This window comes from Apodemus sylvaticus, chromosome 7, assembly GCF_947179515.1.
Source record: "Apodemus sylvaticus chromosome 7, mApoSyl1.1, whole genome shotgun sequence".
Taxonomy (NCBI): Eukaryota; Metazoa; Chordata; class Mammalia; order Rodentia; family Muridae; genus Apodemus; species Apodemus sylvaticus.
Window position 1 is genome coordinate 3150012 of NC_067478.1, and position 20283 is coordinate 3170294.

Consider the following 20283-nt stretch of genomic DNA (forward strand, 5'->3'; position numbering starts at 1 on the left):
ACACTGCCCAGGAGGTGTGCCTGCATCCCAGACAGCACCTACCTGCATCTGTCCCTTTGCCACCTCTGCAGGTAGCACTTGGCTCTATGTCATCCTTGTGCTTCTGGGGATGAACCAGAACTACCGCCGTACAGAACACCCTGCTGTGGCCCCTCACATAAAAAGGGTGACTGCAGTAAAGCTCTACCCTGTTACCTTGACCCCAGTGGGGCATCTCGGAGGACTTCCTCACAGGACCCTCCTCCTCCTATGAATTTAACAGGCACAATCTTAAAACCCAGGAAACCAAATAGCTCTCTAAAGCACAACACATTCTCACTTTTTGAGTTGTAACAACAGTTCTTTGTAGGAAATGTACAAAGCCTGCTTGACAGACTCACCATCAAAATGACAGATCATCTGGCAGGCCACAGGGAAGGCAGCCCATTTTGGTCTTAAGATCAGATAAATATGGTTTTGGTTCAAAGGAATAGGAGGACTGCCCTCTCCACGCAAGCCACATTGGCAATGGTGCTGGAGTCCACCCCAGGCAGAGCTTCCCTGCTGCAGTGGGACGGCACCAGCCTGGGAGGGCCAAGGCAGCCTCCCGCTTTAGCGACTGTTCAGTGTAGTGCAGAGACTACTGCAGGAAGTGCCTGCCTAGTACCTGGGTAAGACGGCGAGCTGGAGGAGGACTGGTTACACAGGCTTGCTCAGCCCTTTGGTCAGAAGTGACGACAGTCATTTCGTAAGAGCGCAGCCAGCCAGTGACACATTCAAGTCCTACAACAACACGCTTCCTTCCTCTGGTTTGCCTGGGTTTTGTTGTGACATTGCTCAGGGTCACTGAGCACTCCCATCCAGACTTGGTCGTCTCTACCCTGCCAGCCTGGGCACCCCGCTGGCGCCCCTTCCCCTGGGCAAGCTGGATGCCTTCACTGCCCCCAGCAGCCATCTCGTGACAAACAAACAAAATGACACAAGCGAATGAATTAAAAGTTTAATTCTGAACCATTTTTATAACCGCATCTGTTGAAGCATTGTATCACAGCAGGTTACAACAACTTTGGGATAAAAGGCAACTGGTATACTGTCCAAAACAAGGCTCAAATAACACCTCTTACTGATTTACCCTACCGCACGTATCCCCGATAAAGTTTTTGTTCAAAAACATGAAATAGATCCACCTGCTTATTTTAAGCATATTAAAAAGGAAACTAATCGGACCATTTCTATCTGTCTATTTATACAAAAGGCTACACAATGTTACACGTCTCCAGATTACAATTAGCGTGATTATGAATTAGTGTTCTACACCATTACTCAGTTCTTAGAAATCAGAAATTGCTGTAGCAGGTTCACTAGAACATAACACTACTTAAAAACTAACAGTTACTGCAAAAAAATAAAAGCAAGCAAAGTCAGCACCACTACAGATATTAAAACAAAGAACAAGCAAGGCTAGGGTTTGATAACGCCATCTTGTGATCCATTCGTGTGCATTCTTCACTGCGTGAGTCACTCCCCAAATCCATTTGTATTGTTACTCCTCGACCAAAAAGGACCAGAACAAAAAGTTTACTTCGACTGTTCCCATAGGAAACTCAGCTTGGTTAGTGTGTCAGGCACTTTCTGAGATACCAGCCCACCCCTCGAGCCTTCTCAGCAACTCTACAGGCCAATCACAATGCAAGTTCAGACAATACAGCTGTATAGAGAGAAAGGCTGCTATTAATGTTGAAAACAGCAAATGTTACTCATCTGAGTGTAATGCTGCAAAAGCTGTGGCAAATACGTCAAAGTGAGAAACTTCCACACATGAACATCTCCTTCCAAGGTATGGTATGTATCTGTTTTGTGGCAGATTTACAAACAGGCCTAAAACCATTCCCACCCTACCAAGTCTTTCTGGAGTTCTGCAGGCAGAGTAAAGTATTCACCCACACTGGCTTTTACAAGCTTTCTTACCTAAAGGGCGATTTACAGGTCAGTATCAAACCAGGCCAGCTGATTGCTGTCCCCTGGGGGTAGCCCGTCCATGAGGTCCTGGGCATGTCCCAGGTCAGGCAGCCCATCTACCGGGTAGTCAGCACCAGGGTGGTGGCCACCCATCTCATGCTCCATCATAGGGTCCATCCCCAGGGCATCCTGGCCGTATCCACCAGAGTGAAAAGAACGGTAGCTGGGATCTGCAGGAGTCAGGGTATCCACAAGATGGGCAAGGGAAAGGGCAGAGACTGATTAGCTGTGATAAGGACATCCTGCCAGAACACTGCTTTCTAGGCTCCTCTTCTAGGTAATTACAGGCTTCACACAGTTCCTGAGACTATCTACCACACAGCAGCAGCAGTGTGCCTTCAGCACTTGAATCTGACCCTGGCAGAACATGAAGCGGCAGTAGCAGCTTACTGTGTCTGACCTCCTGAGAATAGAAAAGTCTGATCTGCCTGTCACAGATCAGGTGAGAAGCCAAGGAGTTCCACAGCTCCTTGGAGAAAGTCTCTGGGATAGAGTGATGACTGTAGCACCTTCTGCTGCTCAAATTTGGGTAATTTTTCAAAAAGCTTTGATGGATCAGCTATGACCCTAGACGACCCCTCCCCATCCACCCCACCCCATTCTGTTCTCCATGTTGCTGCTGACTCTAGAATTCAGGGACCATCCTAAGTGCAGCCACCACTTCCTCCAACCCAGGTTCCCAGGTGTGGACAAGGGCTTTACGACATACCATCCTGGCGATATCCAAGGGCTTCTCCCTGGGCACCAATGTCCAGTCCAAGATCAGCAGTCTACATAAAATGGTACAGAAAAGACATAAACTTTCAAAAACCACACCTAAGTGTTTATAAGATCTCAGAATACAGAGACCTCAAACCGCAGGTAGCATTAAAGCATTCCCTCGCTGAGTGAGTACATGTGGTGGGTATGAGAGACATGGCTGTTCCAAGGATACAGGCACAGCAATAAACACCGACAGGCTGCTCCGACACCGAGTGCACAGTGGAAATGGTAGTCTGAGCAGGAGTATCTGGAATACCAAAGCTGCCATTATCCAGACAGAGGCAGCTGTGAGGATGGGAACAGGAACAGGCATCAGGACGCAGTGGGCAAAGAATGGCAAGGGCTCAAGTCAGAACTTGTCATGATGCTACTGTCTCACATCCTGAAACCCAAGGTTGCACTCAGCGAGCCAAGCATCACACACTGAATATTGGGAACTGTAGGGGACTACGGGCTCTAGCTGGGAACTGTGGGGGTATTTAAAACAGACTTCTAGAGAGGTTTACTAGAAACAGTGATTCAAAGACTATCTGTACTGAGGACAAATTACTAACAAATTCAAAGAAAAGCAGACTGTATAAAAAACAGCATATTGATAAACTGACTCTCAATAACTGCTCAGCAGATTACCTTGGAAGACTCAGAGCCCTATCTCACCTGTGCTCCTGTGAGTTCTGAGGGAGACTGTGCTCATGCTAGCTGCAGTTAGAGCTCAGTTAAAGCACGGAGTCGCGCAATGCTGGCCTACCTCATTCCAAGCCATTGGCTCTGTCCTGAAGAGGGAACTGGTCAGCTCGACTGAAAGCCGTTTCTTGTAATCCTGTGGCTTGTCCTCAGACATTCGGAATAGGACAGCAGCTGCGTATGTTGCTGGAATAGGAACGAAAAGAGCCCTTGAGAATAGCCAGGCCCAGCCCCAGTGCACAGGCAACTGACTAACGGACTGCGCCCCTGCTTACCCACGCCTTCGTTCCTGGAGTGGAGTAATTCTGTCAGGGGAGCTGTGGCTCCCTCAGCTTCAATGGCCTCTGCAGCCTCCTTGTCCTGAGCAAGTTCACAGAGAACCCCTGCAGCTACTCTTTGGATATTTTCAATGGGAGAATAAAGCAACTATGGAAAAAACATAGAAACAAGACCTTTAAACCCAAAGTAAAGCATGGCATGTGCCTAACTGTGGTACAAAGTTGACCAATGCAGAGTGTCCGCAGCACCCACTTGGCTATGTTCATGCTTGCTAATCTGTGTTCCCAGGAGAAGGCTGCTCTGACATAAAGGATTTCTAGAATTGTCCTCTGGCCTCGCCTCCCCTAAGGCTGTAGTAGCAATGCTCTTGACTAAAAAGGAGAGGCTTCTGGTCTCTAATCCTCTGTGTTTAGGGACTCAAGTCTGGAAGGCAGTCACTGAAGTCAACGTACCTGCACAAACAATGGAATGGTATTGAGTCCTCGGATTACAATCCGGTTGTGAACATCCCGAGCAAGGATGTGGAGAGCTCCAGTACACCCTTCAACTATCTCCTCCATGCGGACACCCTCCTAGGAGGAGAAAAGCAGTTAACAAGCTGGCCATCACTCTGAGCAGCAGGTGCCCAGTGCTCAGGACTGGAGGGTTCCTCCCGTCCACTGTCACGGAAGGCTCCTACAGCAGGCCTTCTCCTGCACAGCACCATGTACGGAGTGAGCAGCTCTCCTGTGCTGTAACTTCCACATCTGCAGATTCAACCAACCACATATCAAATGCAGCTAGACAAAAGCCCGCACCTGGGCCAAGTGCAGCCTGCCCTGTCTATTACTTTCCAAGACTCAGCACGCACCCTACAGGATGAGCTTCAGCACCCAAGGGTGACCACAGGAACAGTGTAAATATCAACAACGTTTGCACAAGAGCCTTGAGCTTCCACAGGTAGTGAGGACAGTGACTGCTCGGCTTCCCTGTCCTTCAAACCCCAGAGTTGGCAGCTTTCTCACTCATGGAGTCAGAGGTGGTGAATGTGGGCCATTCCAATGGTTCTTTCCACTTCTCTATTTCTCACGTGTATCTGGTGAGAACTTCCCTCAGCTTTATTCCTACAGCTAGAATCCCATTGAGCGGCCAGGGGATTGCCCAGAGACCAGTCAGCATCTGTGTATTTGCTTTCTAAACTAAACTATGTTTTGACTCTGCTATTACAGTCAACTCGATTTCTATGAGGACACAGTATTTTGTTCACAGACTAGACAGGCGGCAGCACAGTAACTGAGAAGGAGGCCATCCTATGGAGAGGGCCGGAAACAATAATAACGAGCAAACGCACAAAACCACCAGCAGAATGGGCTCTGAAACCCACTGTGACAGGCTTACTCTTGTTGTCTGATTTGGGTACAAACATGGCTGAGGTAGATTTCCCACACTGGCACATGCATTCAAGATCTAACATTCAAGTACATTGCACGTCTCTTTTTAAGGCTAACCTGGGAAACATCACCAGAGCTTATCACAGTGTCTCTGGAAACTAGACACAGGTTAGGTTTTTCCAGTCATTAGCAGGGATGGGGAGGTAGAGACAACACACGAAAACAGTGTTCACCCCATCCCTTTACAACAGCCACGTGTCACTCAGATCTACCTACCACAAACTGCTGCTGTGTTCCACCCATGGAGGTGCGCCGTTGGGTGTCCTGATGCGCTCGCACAAGCAGCTGAACTAGCCGTGGAATAGCACCCTGTTCCCGCAAAGGTGCATGATTTGCTGGGCAAAGGGCAAGGTTCCGAATCAGTCCGACAGTTGCCTGCAGAGGAAGGAATTAGTAGACAGCACAACAAGGCACAGCAGCACTGGCTGAGTAAACAGACGCTCCTCCAGGCCCCACACCCACTCCCAGCCATGCGTCCATCCCAACAGACGATCTCCATCCCAGCAATGCGCCCGGCTGACAGTTCACCTTTATCAGAGGCCAGTGGGATGGTGGGTGCAGGAGTTTAACCACAACAGGTAGTCCATAATGAAGGCGAACAGCATTCTGGGCCATCTCAGCTTCCTGATGCCGGCTGGTCAGGTGACGAAGAGCACAGATGGCAGGCTCAGTGATGTCCTCCCTGTCACCGGCACGAAGGACAGTGCGCACAAGAGCCTCTATGCCACCCACTTGGCACACCATCATCTTGTTTTTGTAATTATTGCAAGTGAGGTTAGAGAGAATTCCAGCCGCACAGGTGACCACATTTATATCATCAGAACCCAGAAGCTGCACTAGAGTCCCCAGGAGGCCTTCCATTCCTTCCTGTTGAGATAAAAACAGGATGAGTTCAGGGCTCATGGAGACCCTGGCACCAATGCAGCAACTTGTGCACAGCGTACCTGCTTAGTCGCTGCATCTGAAAGGTTTCTGAGAGTCCAAAGACAGTTCTGAACAAGTCGCTGACTCGGGTCTGTCAGATGAAGCCCCAGTGCCTGCATCCCACCTGCAAAGTCAGACATCAAAGGCAGGCCTGTTAGCCCTCACAGTATCCCTTGACTCGAAAAGCCTCCTCACCTCCTCCAAGAACTTCATTTCCTTCAGTTTTCTAGAATGTCACAGCTTTTCTAGTCTACTTTGCCAAAGATAACTCATGTCAAATGGCTGCTATATCCTTCTAAGGTTGGGGAAAGTTTCACCTGCAAATAACATTCCTACCAACTCCTTTCATTCAGCTACTTCCGGAATGACAGCAGTTTGTGCATGCTGTGCTGACCATCACATGGTGTGTACAGAGGAAAACACTGTAGTCCTCAAGTCATTAAGTCATGTGAGTAGGAAGGCAATGCCCGCAAGTCTTGAAGTACAGATGTAAACCTACTGGTAGACGCCCTGGGACTCAGGAGTCAGGTAAGCTGCACTGCTCAGTCAGGACTACTTAAGCCTGAGTTTACAAATAGCCTGGGCAACAGTGACAGTCCACGTAACAAGCCACGTAAAACACACCCCCTTCTTCAACTGAAGTCACTTCTGAATGAGAGACAGACCCAGTTACCTCCTTGGTCGTCCTTCACACTTACTTTGTGTCCTCAAACCTGACTAATTAGACTTATTTGTCACAGCTATAATTCAGTCTACCTTCCTGACTTGCTCCCAGATGGTGGCAGTACCTGGGCTGAGCCCGTGGTAAATGGCTGGTTACTTTATACAACTATCAACTCTCAGAACATGCACCTTGCCCCAAGTGCTCACCAGAATAGCTTAGGAGACCTCAATTCTCAGTAGTAATAACCCATCATGCTCTTCTGAGACACCCCTCTTCCTTCCTGTCATAAACTCAGGCAGCTTCCCACCCTTAGCCTGGCTTTCCCCATATCCTTCTAACTGCATGTCACCTTCTTAAATAACCTTGTTAACACATTAGCAAGAACCTGACAGTTCCACTTAACCTGCAAGTTGCCAATGTTCTTGCCAAAGACAACTTCTCTGGTTTGCTCCTGTAGTCTCATGGTTGCTAAGAACTAGGACTGTTTCCGCAGACCAAGGACTTCTATTTACTAGCTAGGTTTTTCTAAGCCAGCATTTCCTTCAGTGGTTCCCACTGTGCAGCCACTTTCCTGCTCAGCAAAACTGCAGAGCACACAGCTTGCTCTGAGACTACCACCTCAGTCATCAACCTTGAGGACCTTTAGCAGTGTTCTCCATAGCGTTACCAAAACAGCACAGTAGTCACTCCTGTGCACCAGGTAAGGCCCTGCTTATGATCCGGTAACTGCTCAAGCTGTGTTTGTACCAACGTCCTCCTTGCTCTAAGACATGGCCCACACAACGCTCTCCACCCAGAGAGCACCCAAGTTCACATGTCTCAAGGAAAAACAAGGTCGCTGCTTCCCCCAAAGTGCGATGCTGCACTCCTTTCTGGGGTGGCCTCCTCAGTAGCTGTCATTGTTATGTACTGTCCACGCTGTCATAACACATTTCTCAGTTCTATTCTGAGACAAGGCCTTGCTAAATAACCCAGTTAGTCCTAGAGTGCTGCCCAAGTGCTGGGGTCCAGGCCTGTGCACTGAGCTCAGCACCTACCTGCCTTTGTGTACTGTGCTCATCTTCACAAGATTAAGTAGGAACCAGTTTCCTCCCCACTGCTCTCAAGATGAATGTGTGGTAATAGTGTCAATTACGCTGCTTCAAGTATATTCAATATAAACACATCCATATCAGAACGACCTGGGCATCGGAAAAGGTTCCACGCACCTCCATCTCCAACTATCCCAGCTACCTATGGACTTTATCAGTCTACAAACTTAAACAATCTCAACAGAGGTTCTGGAAAACCTGGCAGAACTAACATCCCTTTACTCCACATGAACACAAGCCACACCTGCCTTTCCCAGGCCCATGGCTTCACTGTTAGCAACTATGTCAGTAACCTGAAGCCCCCAACAGCCCAAAGATGGTTGCCGCCACCCTGTGCCTCATCCCCAGCTCCTTCCTCTACATAATGCCTTCATCATTTTCAGTGTCTATTGGGATCTGAAGCTTGGGTCAACAGCCTAGGCAGATGTTAGTTCTTACTGAAGAAAGGAAGCCAGAGCTGAAACGACTTTCTTGGGCCAAACCAAGAGGCTTGGACATAAGCCATGTATTTTCTTTTCTATCATTGACAGAACACCTTAACAACAAATTTCAGACAAAACAAAACCAAACCACTTCTCTACTCAGCTGTACTCTGTATTCACAGGGTTGCAGTGAGGCCCAACCTTACATTACCAAAATCAAAATCAGAAACAAGCTTTATGGAGCAATGTGTTTCTGTTGTCTCTGACAAGCAAAATAACACAGGGGCAAGAGAACATGTTTTGTGAGTGATCTCGGAATCTGAGTACTCACCAGCTTCCACAATGGCCGGCTTGTTGCTAGAGCAGACAGACAGCACCTTCAGCACTCTGCTTGTGGTCCACAGAAGCTTCTCGTAAGTGTAGGTCCTCATTATGTTTACTAGGGCTTGGGGTCCACCACTGGCCAGAATGATCAGCTAGAGAGAGATGGAACTGTAAGTCATGAGACTCAGGAAATGCTAGAGAACAGTGCCATCACCGAGTTACTGTACATGTGAGAACTTTAGCCAGCGTGCAGTTAAGTGTGTCTCTGGACCCTTCTGATCCAGTCCAAGGGGGTCCCAGGTATGTGACTCCTGTGCTACAATTCTGCTCAAATTTAGACCCACCATTCTTTCGAGAATATACCAGCTCAAGTCAAAGAGATGGCTCAGCTGTTAAAAGAACAGCACTGGCTGCTCTTCCAGAGAACCCAGGTTCAAGTCCCAGAACCTACTACATGGCAGCTTGAAACTGTGCAAATCCAGTTCCAGTTGATCTGATACCCTCAGACAGACAGACATGCAGGCCAAAACAAAAAACAAAACAAAAAAAATTCAACTGGCCACCTCTCCACAGTGAACACTGAGGAAAGACCATGAAAAGCAGCAGGGTTGCCTGGGATAGTGGTGAAGGTCCTGTCCGGACAGCCAGTTAAAAACGGGTACTAAGCCCATAGCTTCGGACTCTGGTCTTCTATGTTGTGTGCCTTAAGACTGCAGAATACCCACTCCCTCATCCTTCAGGTCCCACAGGCAGGTCTCATCCCATGCCTGTGTTTAAGATCATATCTCCAGGACTTTGGTATGCCCAACAAAGCCTCACCGGATCCACCCAGCCCAGCTACAGCTTTAGCCCAAACTGTCCAACACTGTGTCTCTTAACTGCTCTCTAGCACACCGTCCCTCTTCTTCCTCAGGACTGTAGATGTCCTCCTCACTGTCTCCTCCTAGCTAACACCTCACTTCTCAAAGATTGCCACCAGACTTCAAAACACCATTTCCTTTGTACACCCAGCCCCTCTTCTCTGCCCAAGTGTAAACACTCAGGAGGCCTGTCCCCATCCCTCCAGTGCTAAGAGCACCACACTGTACACACAGAGATTCAGTGTTTAAAGACGCAAAGGGTGAGACACACATCTTTGAGCCTGTGTGTATGTGCTGAGGACTCAGTGGCTCCACACTCTGTGGGAACAACTTCCACCACTCTACCTTGCTCTCTTGGTTGCCGTAAGCTAAGATCTGAAGGCAGTCTGTTGTAATAGCCAAGAATTTCACGTTTGTTTTGTTGAGCAAAGCAACCATTTTCTGTAGCCCACCAGCTAGGCGCACTGCCATTTTAGCTCCTTCCTGATGGAGCAGGAGATTATGCAGTGTCGTGATGGCGTAGAACAGTACGGAATCCACTGGTGACCTGGGACGAGAGGAGAACCTGTTAGCCATGCCAGCACCCTTCCACTTCCAACCTTCAAGTTCCCTGGCCCTGTTCTCTTACCCAAGCATTTTCACCAGCGCTGGGATGCCACCAGACTTAAAGATGGCCAACAGGCCCTCACGATGGTGAGAGAGGTTGTGCAGAGTCCCAGCGGTACAGCGAGCTGTTTCTACATCATTTGTATTCTGCATGGTGCGTACAATGGCAGACACCATCTGAGGTGAGCGCATGATGGCATGTCTGGAAGCTTCCTTCTTGGAAAGCTGATGAACCATGACAGCAGCCTTATTAACAACCACCTAGAACAGGGATGGAAAGCACGTTAGTTTCCAAGACCCGATGTGGGGCAGCCACTGGCATCCCGAGAGCTCCCCTCAAGTGACCGGAAAAGCAAGTTGCATCACTGCTCACCTGGTCCTCATCATTTAGCAGTTTTGTCAGCTCAGGAATTGCACGTGTGGCAAGTTCTGCGTCATCCTGATAGTTGATCAAATTGACAACTGCATGTTTTAGCATCTGTGATGGTTCAGCCAAGCGCTGGACATTGGTGGGATGAGCAGCGTCAAACTGCGTGGACGGGATCTGCATGCCCTCATCTAGGGTCTCAGGGAACATGGCAGCTCGGACCCTCTGAGCCCGAGTCATCGCGTACTGACCGTCGATATCTGGGAAAGGCAAATCCAACACTCACTAGGCATGTGAGACTCCACTGCCCACCTCCCCCACCCCACCCCACCCCGCCCCCGCCTTTCCTCCACCCACTTGTGCTGTGTCTGAGCCGTCCCACAGCCCTGCCAGAAACTTAACACTAGCTTCCAAATGCAAATGCTTTACCAGCTACTTGCTCTTGCGTGAACGACTGGGAAAAGCCTTGCTCCCACTCATAAAGGACTTGGGAGGTGTCCACATCTTCTTCCTCAGGATTGCCCTTGCCACTCAGGGAAGGAGCTGTGGTCGTGGCACCAGAATGGATTCCAGAATCCAAGTAAGACTGCTGCTGCCAGTGGCTGACAGCGGCTTTTCTGTCCGGCTCCATGGCCATGTCCAACTCCATCAGGTCAGCTGTAAAAACAGAGTAGTTAGTGCACTGAAATGCTACCTGAAGAAGACATCTGTGACAATGACACATTGAATTCTGTGGGAAAGGCAGCCACGGAGCAGAGTGAGGCCAGTGAGGGTGACCTAATAGCACTCGGGCTCCAGGATCACCCACTCACTAGATCCCATTAGGTGGCTTGTTGATTATTTCACCAAGCCAGTGCAGCGTGCCTAAGAGAACAAAGGCCGTCTGGCCAGGCAGCAGGGGCTGTGAGGTGGCTAGAAAGCAGATCATCACAGTGGGCATCACAAACCTTGAGTGGCCATTGTCCACGCAGGGATGTCACAGCAGTTTTGCGCTGAGCTTCAGATACCCTGAAAAATCCCATCAAGTCATTCATTACAACCTAAACTTGATTTAACCCGTCACTGTGACTCTGCTACCTGATTAGTATGCCAGCCCTCCAGACCCCCCCAAAACCAGTTCACCATGGCCTACAATGAAATACACACCAGCCACGGTCCCATCACCACTGAGCTCAGGGTTATGTCCAGGTGGCTCCTCTCAGTAGAACACAGATTGTAGATACAAGGACAAGGTGCCGCTAAAGAATATCCCCCCCCCTCCCAGTGAAAGCCAGCCAAGGGAGCACTAGTTAAAATCCTGGGCTGTGCATGCCTTCAAGTTGTTTGGAAATCCTAACAGTCAAGAGGCAGTGGAGTTTTTTTTTTTTTTAAAGAAAAAACACCCAATTTTTATTAAACAAATCCATTGTTTTTCCTGATATAACACAATTACCAGGTCAGAATGGTGATTTATGCAATTTAAGAAACAAGATTACTTTAAGTCAAAGTTTGAAGCACAAATAAAAAAGTACATTTGTGAATAAGATTTGTCTAAGTTCAAACAATGTTGTACACACCATGTCAATTGGTACGGATGCCCCTGTGACTCAACAATGTAACATTTTCCACTGGTGAATTTTAATCTAAATTATGTCTTCATTTTGGCTCTGTACAATATTCAAGAAAACCACCAAATCACCAAGGATAAAATGGAAGCTTAAGGTTCATGACCTCTGGGCACTCTATGAACAGATTCCATTAACGTCTATCCCAAGCAGGCTGCACCACAGTTAAAATAATGAGTACAATCAACAGTGAATGGATAAAGACACAGAAAGGACTCCTGTTTTGGGAAATTTTTAAAAAGTAAGCTGGCACGATCCCGCGTTAGTGCTGGCACGGGCAGGCCACAGGGCTCCAGCCGGGTAATCTCAACTCAGTAGTCTCTCTGCCCGCCAACTCTCCAGTGGGGCTGGAGCCCCCAAACCCCCTGCAGATCACTACACCAGCTTCTCTCCGGCTAGCCCTGCAGAGTCTGGCTCGCTTGTCCCTGGACCACAGTATTCCTCCGCCACTGATGGTCTAACTTTCTAGTAACCAAGTAAATCAAAACTCTTGAACATTATCTTTAACTAATCAGATTTAAGTATCAATAAATTATTAATTTACAAGATGCCAATACAATTATTTCAGAGCCAACTGATAATGATAAAAGCTTTATCCCAATTATTCTAACCTTATGATGTCATAACTACCCGGGGCTGGTTCAAGCCATACTGGTTCAAGTCCGCCTCCATTCTCCTTCCTCTTCTCTCTCTCCTGAGAGGCTTTGTCTCCAGCCCCTAGCTCCACCTCCCTTTCCCTGTCCAATCACAGGCCTTCTCTTCACTAATGTACTCGGACAGGTAAAAATCTGCGACAGACTCCTACAAATGAATTTATTTTCAATTCACGCAAAGGTGTTTTTCAACATTTAATGAAGTTAGAAACCCCAAATACTGACCAGTGTTTAGGTAGAGAAAACACACTTATCTTTCCTGTTTTCTGAGAAACTGTTCACTCTAAAGCCCAGACTAGCACTCCTGCCTTGCTCACCCCCTCCTGAGTTGGGACCACCACATCTGGATTCCACCACTCCTCACAGGCTAAAGCAGGTAAGCACAAGTTGGGCCCCTTCTTCAGGGTTCACAGTAACTTTCCATCTTTAATCTACAATGATGCCCACACTCCTGCATGGAGAAATGGGTGTGGCCGCGCTTTGTTCACCTTGGGTAGTGCTGCTGTGCCCAGCCCTCAGGCAAGTGCAGGCCCACTGCAGCTTTGCAGAGGGGGACTTGAACCCTGTCTGTATCTAGCTTCCCATGCGGCCAACACAGACAGGTCAGGAGACCAGGCAGTGCCACTACTACATACAGGCTCCATACTGCCCATGCTACCGCCTTAGTGGTCTTGACCCAAACACTCACCTCTTGCCTGGTGTATACGGCTGACACAATATATAATAATTTTATGGGGGAAAAGCTAATGTTCTAAACTCAGTACCTGCATGTTAAGAGTCCTGAACACACAATCCATTAGCATACAGTCTTAGCACCTAACAAAGCACCCTTCACGGTACCTGAAAACCATCCCTGCTCTGCACGGTGGCCCTGGAGAGTGGAGGACAAATGCCTGCCCACAAGTAGAATGAAAACAGGATAAAAGAGAGCCGACAGTTTTAAGCAGCAACATGCAGATCAAAGAATTTCTTTTGTAGAAAGATTCAAAAATGGAAGAATTCTAAGCACCATTCACCAAAACACCACCACTACCCTGGCCAGTCTACCCAGAAGAGAAGCAGGGCCTTGTCCAAAAGGCGACTGCTTTTTTTCTCATTGGCAACTTCCAGGCAAAGGCTGCCGATACCCTGCCAAGCACACCTGCCAATGTCTTAAGGGTCCATAATCATATAGGTCACAATTTCCCATTTCTGAAGGGAACCATGTAATTCATGTAACGCCTCTGTGGGAGACTCTTCAATAGCAAAAGAAAAACTCAAAAAATGTAAGCTCTGCAAAAACAGATAGAGCTTTTAAAATGGGGTAAGGGATACCACAAATACTTTAACCTGGTATTCCTATGAAACTTAGAAACAAAAACAGCGCCGGGCGATAGTGGCGCACGCCTGTAATCCCAGCACTCTGGGAGGCAGAGGCAGGTGGATTTCTGAGTTCGAGGCCAGCCTGGTCTACAGAGGGAGTTCCAGGACAGCCAAGGCTATACAGAGAAACCCTGTCTCGGAAAAAAAAAAAAAAATATTAACTGAAGTTGCAAAATACTCCTGAAACACTATAGGGAAAGACCTCAGACATAGAAGAAAATGATGATGGATCCAGTAACCAAATCAAGGTTTCAGAAAACCCACAGCTGCAGAAGAACTTGCCTAAGTCTAAGTGGCTCACCTGGTCACAGTGAGCACAGCTGACCACAGTGTCTCATCTCCAGAGGAGATGTGTGGCTCACAGCTTCTCCTGCATCTACTTACGCAGTAGTCTAAGGAATCTGTACAAATTTATCTTTGTGTATTTTTCTTCTTGCTCTCTAAATGTATGTTTTACTTTTCTAGTTATCTATGAACTCAAAGATCACCTGACTTTATGTATATATGCCTCTCATAGAACTAGTATAGATTTACACTACGGTTATTTTCCAAGTTCCCATTAGGATAAAATTACCTTATTCATCCTGTAAGAATTTTGAATTATTATTAACTATGGATAAGATCACTGCATAAAGCACATACATTATAAAACCACATGCCAACAATTCATTTTTAAAAAAATGTACACAAGAACAAATCCAATCATTTAAAGAAAACACTGCTCTAATTCCGGAATGTCATAACCTTTGGATTTATTTCCAGGATTTAAAAAACTTTACTAAATGTGTAAGTCTGAAAGCAGAGGTGTAAGCTACAGTTCTGTGGTTTCCCTGCTTACCTTCTTCAGCTGTATATTCTTTAAGGATAGTCTTTCTGAAGTGACCCCACTCTTCCAAAGCACACAGAATGAAATGTCCTTACATTGTACCCTTAAGACATTTTAGGCACACAAATGGCTGAGAAACAGGAAGTACACTGGCTACCCCATAATGACTATACCACCCAACCCCCCCCCTTACCATAGTGACATTCCGAGTACATTTGGGGTTTTTTTTGTTTTTTTTTTTGTTTTTTTTGTTTTTGTTTTTGTTTTGGTCAGTTCTATAACATCAATCCTGCAGTTAATGACACTTTGGTATTATATGAAATTTATCACTAAAGGTTTTTTGTCAAATAAAAATCATGCATGTCAACAGTTATAAAACTATGAATGCCAGTACTATAGTGAATGACCACAGAAGAACTAAATCCTGCCTCCTGTTGAATACTTAGTCCTTCCTCATGTGCAATTCTTCTAATACAAGATTATGATAGACATCTTAACATAGAAAAAATTTTCTTAGCTAATTCTGATAATAGAAATGCTAGCAGCACTGTGGGTTTTAAAGATAAAAAGAACACTTAAGCTGTGCTTAATAACACTGACTGATACTCAGTCAACATGGCTACAAAAACTGATAGAATGTGAGTTAACACCAAGTCCACAGAAGGCACCACAGAAGTCATTTGCTTCCCAAGGTCTTGTCATGATCAACTGTGACCCAGCGTGATTTACCATCCTGCCTATCTCCCAGCACCATCCCCGTCCTGGCAGTGCTTCTTCAGCCTGCTTGAAACCTCAACACTTGTTCTGTCTTGTCTGTTAGATTTTGGCACTTTATTTTTATGAAGCACATATATGCACCATACTTAAGGTCTCTGAATATGCATATTTAAAACAATCACATACTTCAATTTTACAATTATAACTTTGCATTTATTGTCAGCCTCACCAATGAGTACTCAAGACAGAACCAACCCTTCCGAGTGCCAACAAATATTAAGATGGTCCTTTATGAGCATCACCTAGAATATCTTATTAAAAAGAAAGAAAGAAAAAAAGAAAGAAAGAAAGAAGGAAGGAAGGAAGGAAGGAAGGAAGGAAGGAAGGAAAGAAAAGAAAAGAAAAGAAAAGAAAAGAAAAGAAAAGAAAAGAAAAGAAAAGAAAAGAAAAGAAAAGAAAAAGCAAGCAAGCAAGCAAGCAAAGCAAAGCAAAGCAAAGCAAGCATGGGCTGGCAAGATGACTCAATAGGTAAAGGCACTTGGTACCAAGCCTGGCAACCTGAGTTCCATCTCTAGGGCCCAGGAAAGGACCAACTTCCCCAAGTTGTCCCTCTCATGCCTACTGCATGTGTACAGTAAAGAAAAATACAACAAAATACATTCTTTTTAATAACAGACACCAGCATGACATCAATCAGCCAGCATCTAAGCATGGGAAATGGGCCCTACAGCCCCAGCCCAGAGCTGAGGAGCTAATGAACGCTCAGGGAGGGAGTGGGATTTCTTTCTTTTTCTTTTTAAAAAGATTTATTTATTATTATATGTAAGTACACTGTAGCTGTCTTCAGACACTCCAGAAGAGAGCATTAGATCTCATTACAGATGGTTGTGAGCCACCATGTGGATGCTGGGATTTGAACTCAGGACCTTCAAAAGAACAGTCAGTGCTCTTAACCGCTGAGCCATCTCTCTAGCCTGGGAGTGGGGTTTCTGAAAGAAAATGGACTCCAGTAGTAGGTCAGCCATATTACAATGGATGGCCCCACACCTATGAGCATGTGAGTGTCATAAACTGGAACCTATGGGCTATTAACAAAGAGGACATAAAATCTGGAGTTTTCTGAGGTGGCAGGTAGGCCTGGAAGGAGTGAGGAGGAGGACTGTGGGTGAACAGGATCAGAGTGTATTAATTATATCCACAGAGGAAATTCTCAACAACTAACAAGTCTTTTAAGCATCTTTTCTGTCCAGCTCATCAGGCTCACAGACACAGAAACAGAGCAGTAGGCATCACACCAGCTGCTTCAGTGAGGACAGTGTCAGCTCTTTAGCAGGTTTTAGGTTTTTATTTTAAGGTTAAAAAAAAAAAAATCACCGCTTACTAATTTGTAGTGAGAAGCCGGGCAGTGGTGGTGCACACCTTTAATCCCAGCACTTGGGAGACAGAGGCAGGCTGATTTCTGAGTTCGAGGCCAGCCTGGTCTACAGAATGAGTCCCAGGACAGCCAGGACTACACAGAGAAACCCGGTCTTGGGGGGGGGGGGGGGAAACAAATCCAAAGAATAAAACTAATTTGTAGTGAGTACATGGATGTTTTGGTGCAGCATTATCTATACCTTACATAGAACTAAATACAAACAAAAAAATATACATTAGCATTTCAAATAAATATTAAAGCTCAATGTTATTTTGAAACTTAATCTCTGTGCTTCTAAAGCTTACAATTATTAAAATGGAGCCATCCTGAGGGGAAAAGCCAGTTCTTAACAAGTAACTCCATGTTTAAGGTGGGCAACACCTGTAAGCCCATCAAGTATGTTTTATAATTTAATAAGGGTTCAATATAATAATAATTTTAAAAGTCACCATTACAATTATATGCAAAAAAAAAAAAACCCATTGGAATCCATTCACAACAGCATCAAGAAAAAGCAAACAGGCAGGAGAGGGGTGCGAGTCAGAGCACTGGGAGATCTTGCTTTCTAACTACAAAGGGCCTTGTCGGATGGAAGTGCCAGCTCTAGAACCTGGTTAGTTCAATGTACTCACTCTTTAAATAAAACCACTTTCCTCTGTCTCCCGAAGCTGATGTGGGGAAGCCACTCCAACACTTGTGCCTCCCTGAGCTCCCTCAGCGCCTGCCAGCATGCCTATGCTTCATGAAAGTAAGACTGACTTACATGCTCATGCTTCTGAGGCACTGAAAATTTATTCTCATTTTCCACAAAGGCAGACAGAAATGGAAAGCAAGTCTTCCAACCACCTGGACAGAGCTAGAAGACTTGACAAAGCGTTCAAGAGGCTGCCTCGTCACGCTAAAAGCCGTTTTCACCTGTACCTCTCTCTCTCTACAGTAAACCCACATCTACATTCCATCAGACACCACTAAAAAGTAAAAATCAAACTAATGTAGCCATCAGATATGTGTTAAAACTGACACCCATCAGAAAGCATAAAGGATGTGGCACACCCTCATTCATTCACACACACACACACACACACACACACACACACACACACACACACACCAGTTAAAATGTTAGACAGTACCCTACTACCCATATGGTAATTTTTAAAATAGCATACTGGAAACATGATTAAAGGCAAAAATACACAGCACACAAGGAACAGGACAAAAGAATCTTTACAAAGACACACCACAACAAGAAACAATATTTCAAAGAAAAAAACCAGAATTGAGCAATAAGAACAGTTAAGGCCGTCTGTCTGTCTGTCTCAGATGACCAGTTAGAAAGGTGATGACAACCACAGCCAAGAGGGCTCATCAAACTGGCTAGAAGCAAAGCTAGCACAAAGTCTATCACTTAACATCTCCTACTTTAAAACCTCATTTGTTAACAACAAAGGAAGCAGAGGCATTCCACCTGCACAGTATAACAAAAAGGCTGTAAACTACATCCACAGGACTGAAAAAGAATCTATGTTAATATTCACCCAGTGGACAAACTAAGTATTTTTTGTTACTGGTATTACAATAGGACCACCCCCCCACGCCCCCAGGCAGCAACAGCAGCCAGTTGGACAAAGTACGGGCAAAGTACTCTGCAAGTGGTCAAGCACAAAGGGGAATACACTCTATCTGGAAAAGGCACTACATGGTGACCAACTTCATGCAGGCAGGGAACCATAGCAGCCTGGGGATCAATGAAGATGCAGAATAAAACTCCAAGTAAACCAGGAGCCACTGAACAAGTAGTGTGACTTTAGAATCAGAATTTCCCAAGCTCTCTAGAGGCTTAAGACTCCACCCCAGAGTTCACATGGGAGATGAAAAGGGTGTAAGAAGAAAAGACAGTAGGTCGACCAGTAAAGTAGTTACTGTAGCCAATCAGACAAGACTTCCCCTGCAAGTTTTCAACATTACCAAGCATGCAAACACATAGGTTTTGCATACAACTTGCAGAACCAATACAAATTTGAAACAGTGTCCTGTGTGTGTGTCAAAATAGGAAAATTGAATAAATGCCCAAGAATAAATTCTTGTATTGGACCTCCTATTCTATGTTAGCCAAATACTGAGACAGCGCATTAAAAGCCTAAAAGTTAAGTGACTGACTACATGGCCTCTATGCAGATGCAGAAAGCACTACTAACTTGGTTCATAAGGCAAAACTGCTAAAACATAAAGCAAAAGTTGTATTCTCTCTTTGGGGGGGGGGGGGGACTGTCACTGTTTTTCTTAAAGCCAGTTGTTACTGATGTAACCAAGCCTTGAACTCTATGAGTTTCCCAACTAATAAACTACGCTTTTCAGTTCAAACCCTGATCTGTCTGTAGCCTAAGTCAGGTGCCCAGCCTTGTAAATTCAAGCCTACTTCTTGCTTCTCCAGAGTTTTTGCTGGCTAGGTCAGAACTTCAGATAAAGAAATCCTACCCAACTTCCCATTCCCCACGGTAACTGCAGCTGTACCCACAGCCCAGCTTTCTCAGTGCTGCACACTCCAGTGTGGCTCTTCCATGCCTAGGAAAGGCAAAACTGCATTTCAAGATGATCTCCACATCCAGAATATAGGCAGTTAGTGGCAGAACTCCAGAAGTAGTTGAATGTTTTACTTTCCCTCCCTTATGAAAAAAATCTTCCTCACCTGCACTTGTTACAAGTTTCTCTTCCCCATCAAACAAACCAGAACTCTGGTTTCAAGCTTTCAAGACATGCCCTCAGGGGACTGAAACTTCACCTTCAGTGTCTAAGTCTACAAAGTGAGCAGCATATATTAAACCCAAATATATGATAGACTAACATGCTTATCAGAAAATAAAATGTACTCTGTGAAGTATGGATAACACCATACTAAGGAGGTGGATTTGCACCCCAAGAACTTCATTTCTCACCTTCACTTTCTGTGTGTCTAACACAGCTCTGACCTCACAAAGCAGGAGCAAGGAGCAGCCAACCTGACACTTCATCACATTCTCACCAAGGACAACAGCAGGTGACTTTTTTTTTGATTAAACGGACTAAGCCACAATAAGAGGAAGAAAGGGTTTAAGTGGGATAACAGGTTACTAAGAAGGTCATCTCTTAGTTGTTTACATGTGAACCTTCAAAACAGGTTACGTGAACATATAACTGGGCGAAATGACCTAGGAAAACCACACAGTTTTTTTGGGAAAAGGTATTTCAGGCTATCAAGTATGTAATAAATCAAAATTCAGATTCAATATATGTTAAGACTTTTAAAATCTTTA

At 45.8% G+C, this 20283-nt stretch overlaps 1 protein-coding gene across 2 annotated transcripts in view; it reads right to left on the bottom strand.

Annotated features, from left to right (window-relative positions):
• Positions 1–965: 965 nt before the first annotated feature.
• Ctnnb1 (catenin beta 1) overlaps positions 966–20283 on the bottom strand; it is a 29139-nt gene continuing 9821 nt past the window's right edge. The window contains exons 2-16 of one of the 2 annotated variants that reach the window (XM_052186953.1): positions 11359–11419; positions 10841–11068; positions 10418–10671; positions 10067–10305; positions 9784–9985; positions 8586–8730; positions 6098–6201; positions 5682–6020; positions 5370–5528; positions 4176–4295; positions 3720–3870; positions 3509–3630; positions 2708–2768; positions 1948–2168; positions 966–1528 (exon numbers count right to left, since the gene is read on the bottom strand). In XM_052186953.1, the coding sequence (XP_052042913.1) occupies positions 1960–2168; positions 2708–2768; positions 3509–3630; positions 3720–3870; positions 4176–4295; positions 5370–5528; positions 5682–6020; positions 6098–6201; positions 8586–8730; positions 9784–9985; positions 10067–10305; positions 10418–10671; positions 10841–11068; positions 11359–11371 (2346 nt within the window). In that variant the 5' untranslated portion in view covers positions 11372–11419 and the 3' untranslated portion in view covers positions 966–1528; positions 1948–1959. Of the gene's footprint in view, positions 2169–2707; positions 2769–3508; positions 3631–3719; positions 3871–4175; positions 4296–5369; positions 5529–5681; positions 6021–6097; positions 6202–8585; positions 8731–9783; positions 9986–10066; positions 10306–10417; positions 10672–10840; positions 11069–11358; positions 11420–20283 lie in introns of both variants that reach the window. The other variant, XM_052186952.1, reaches the window with a different exon arrangement.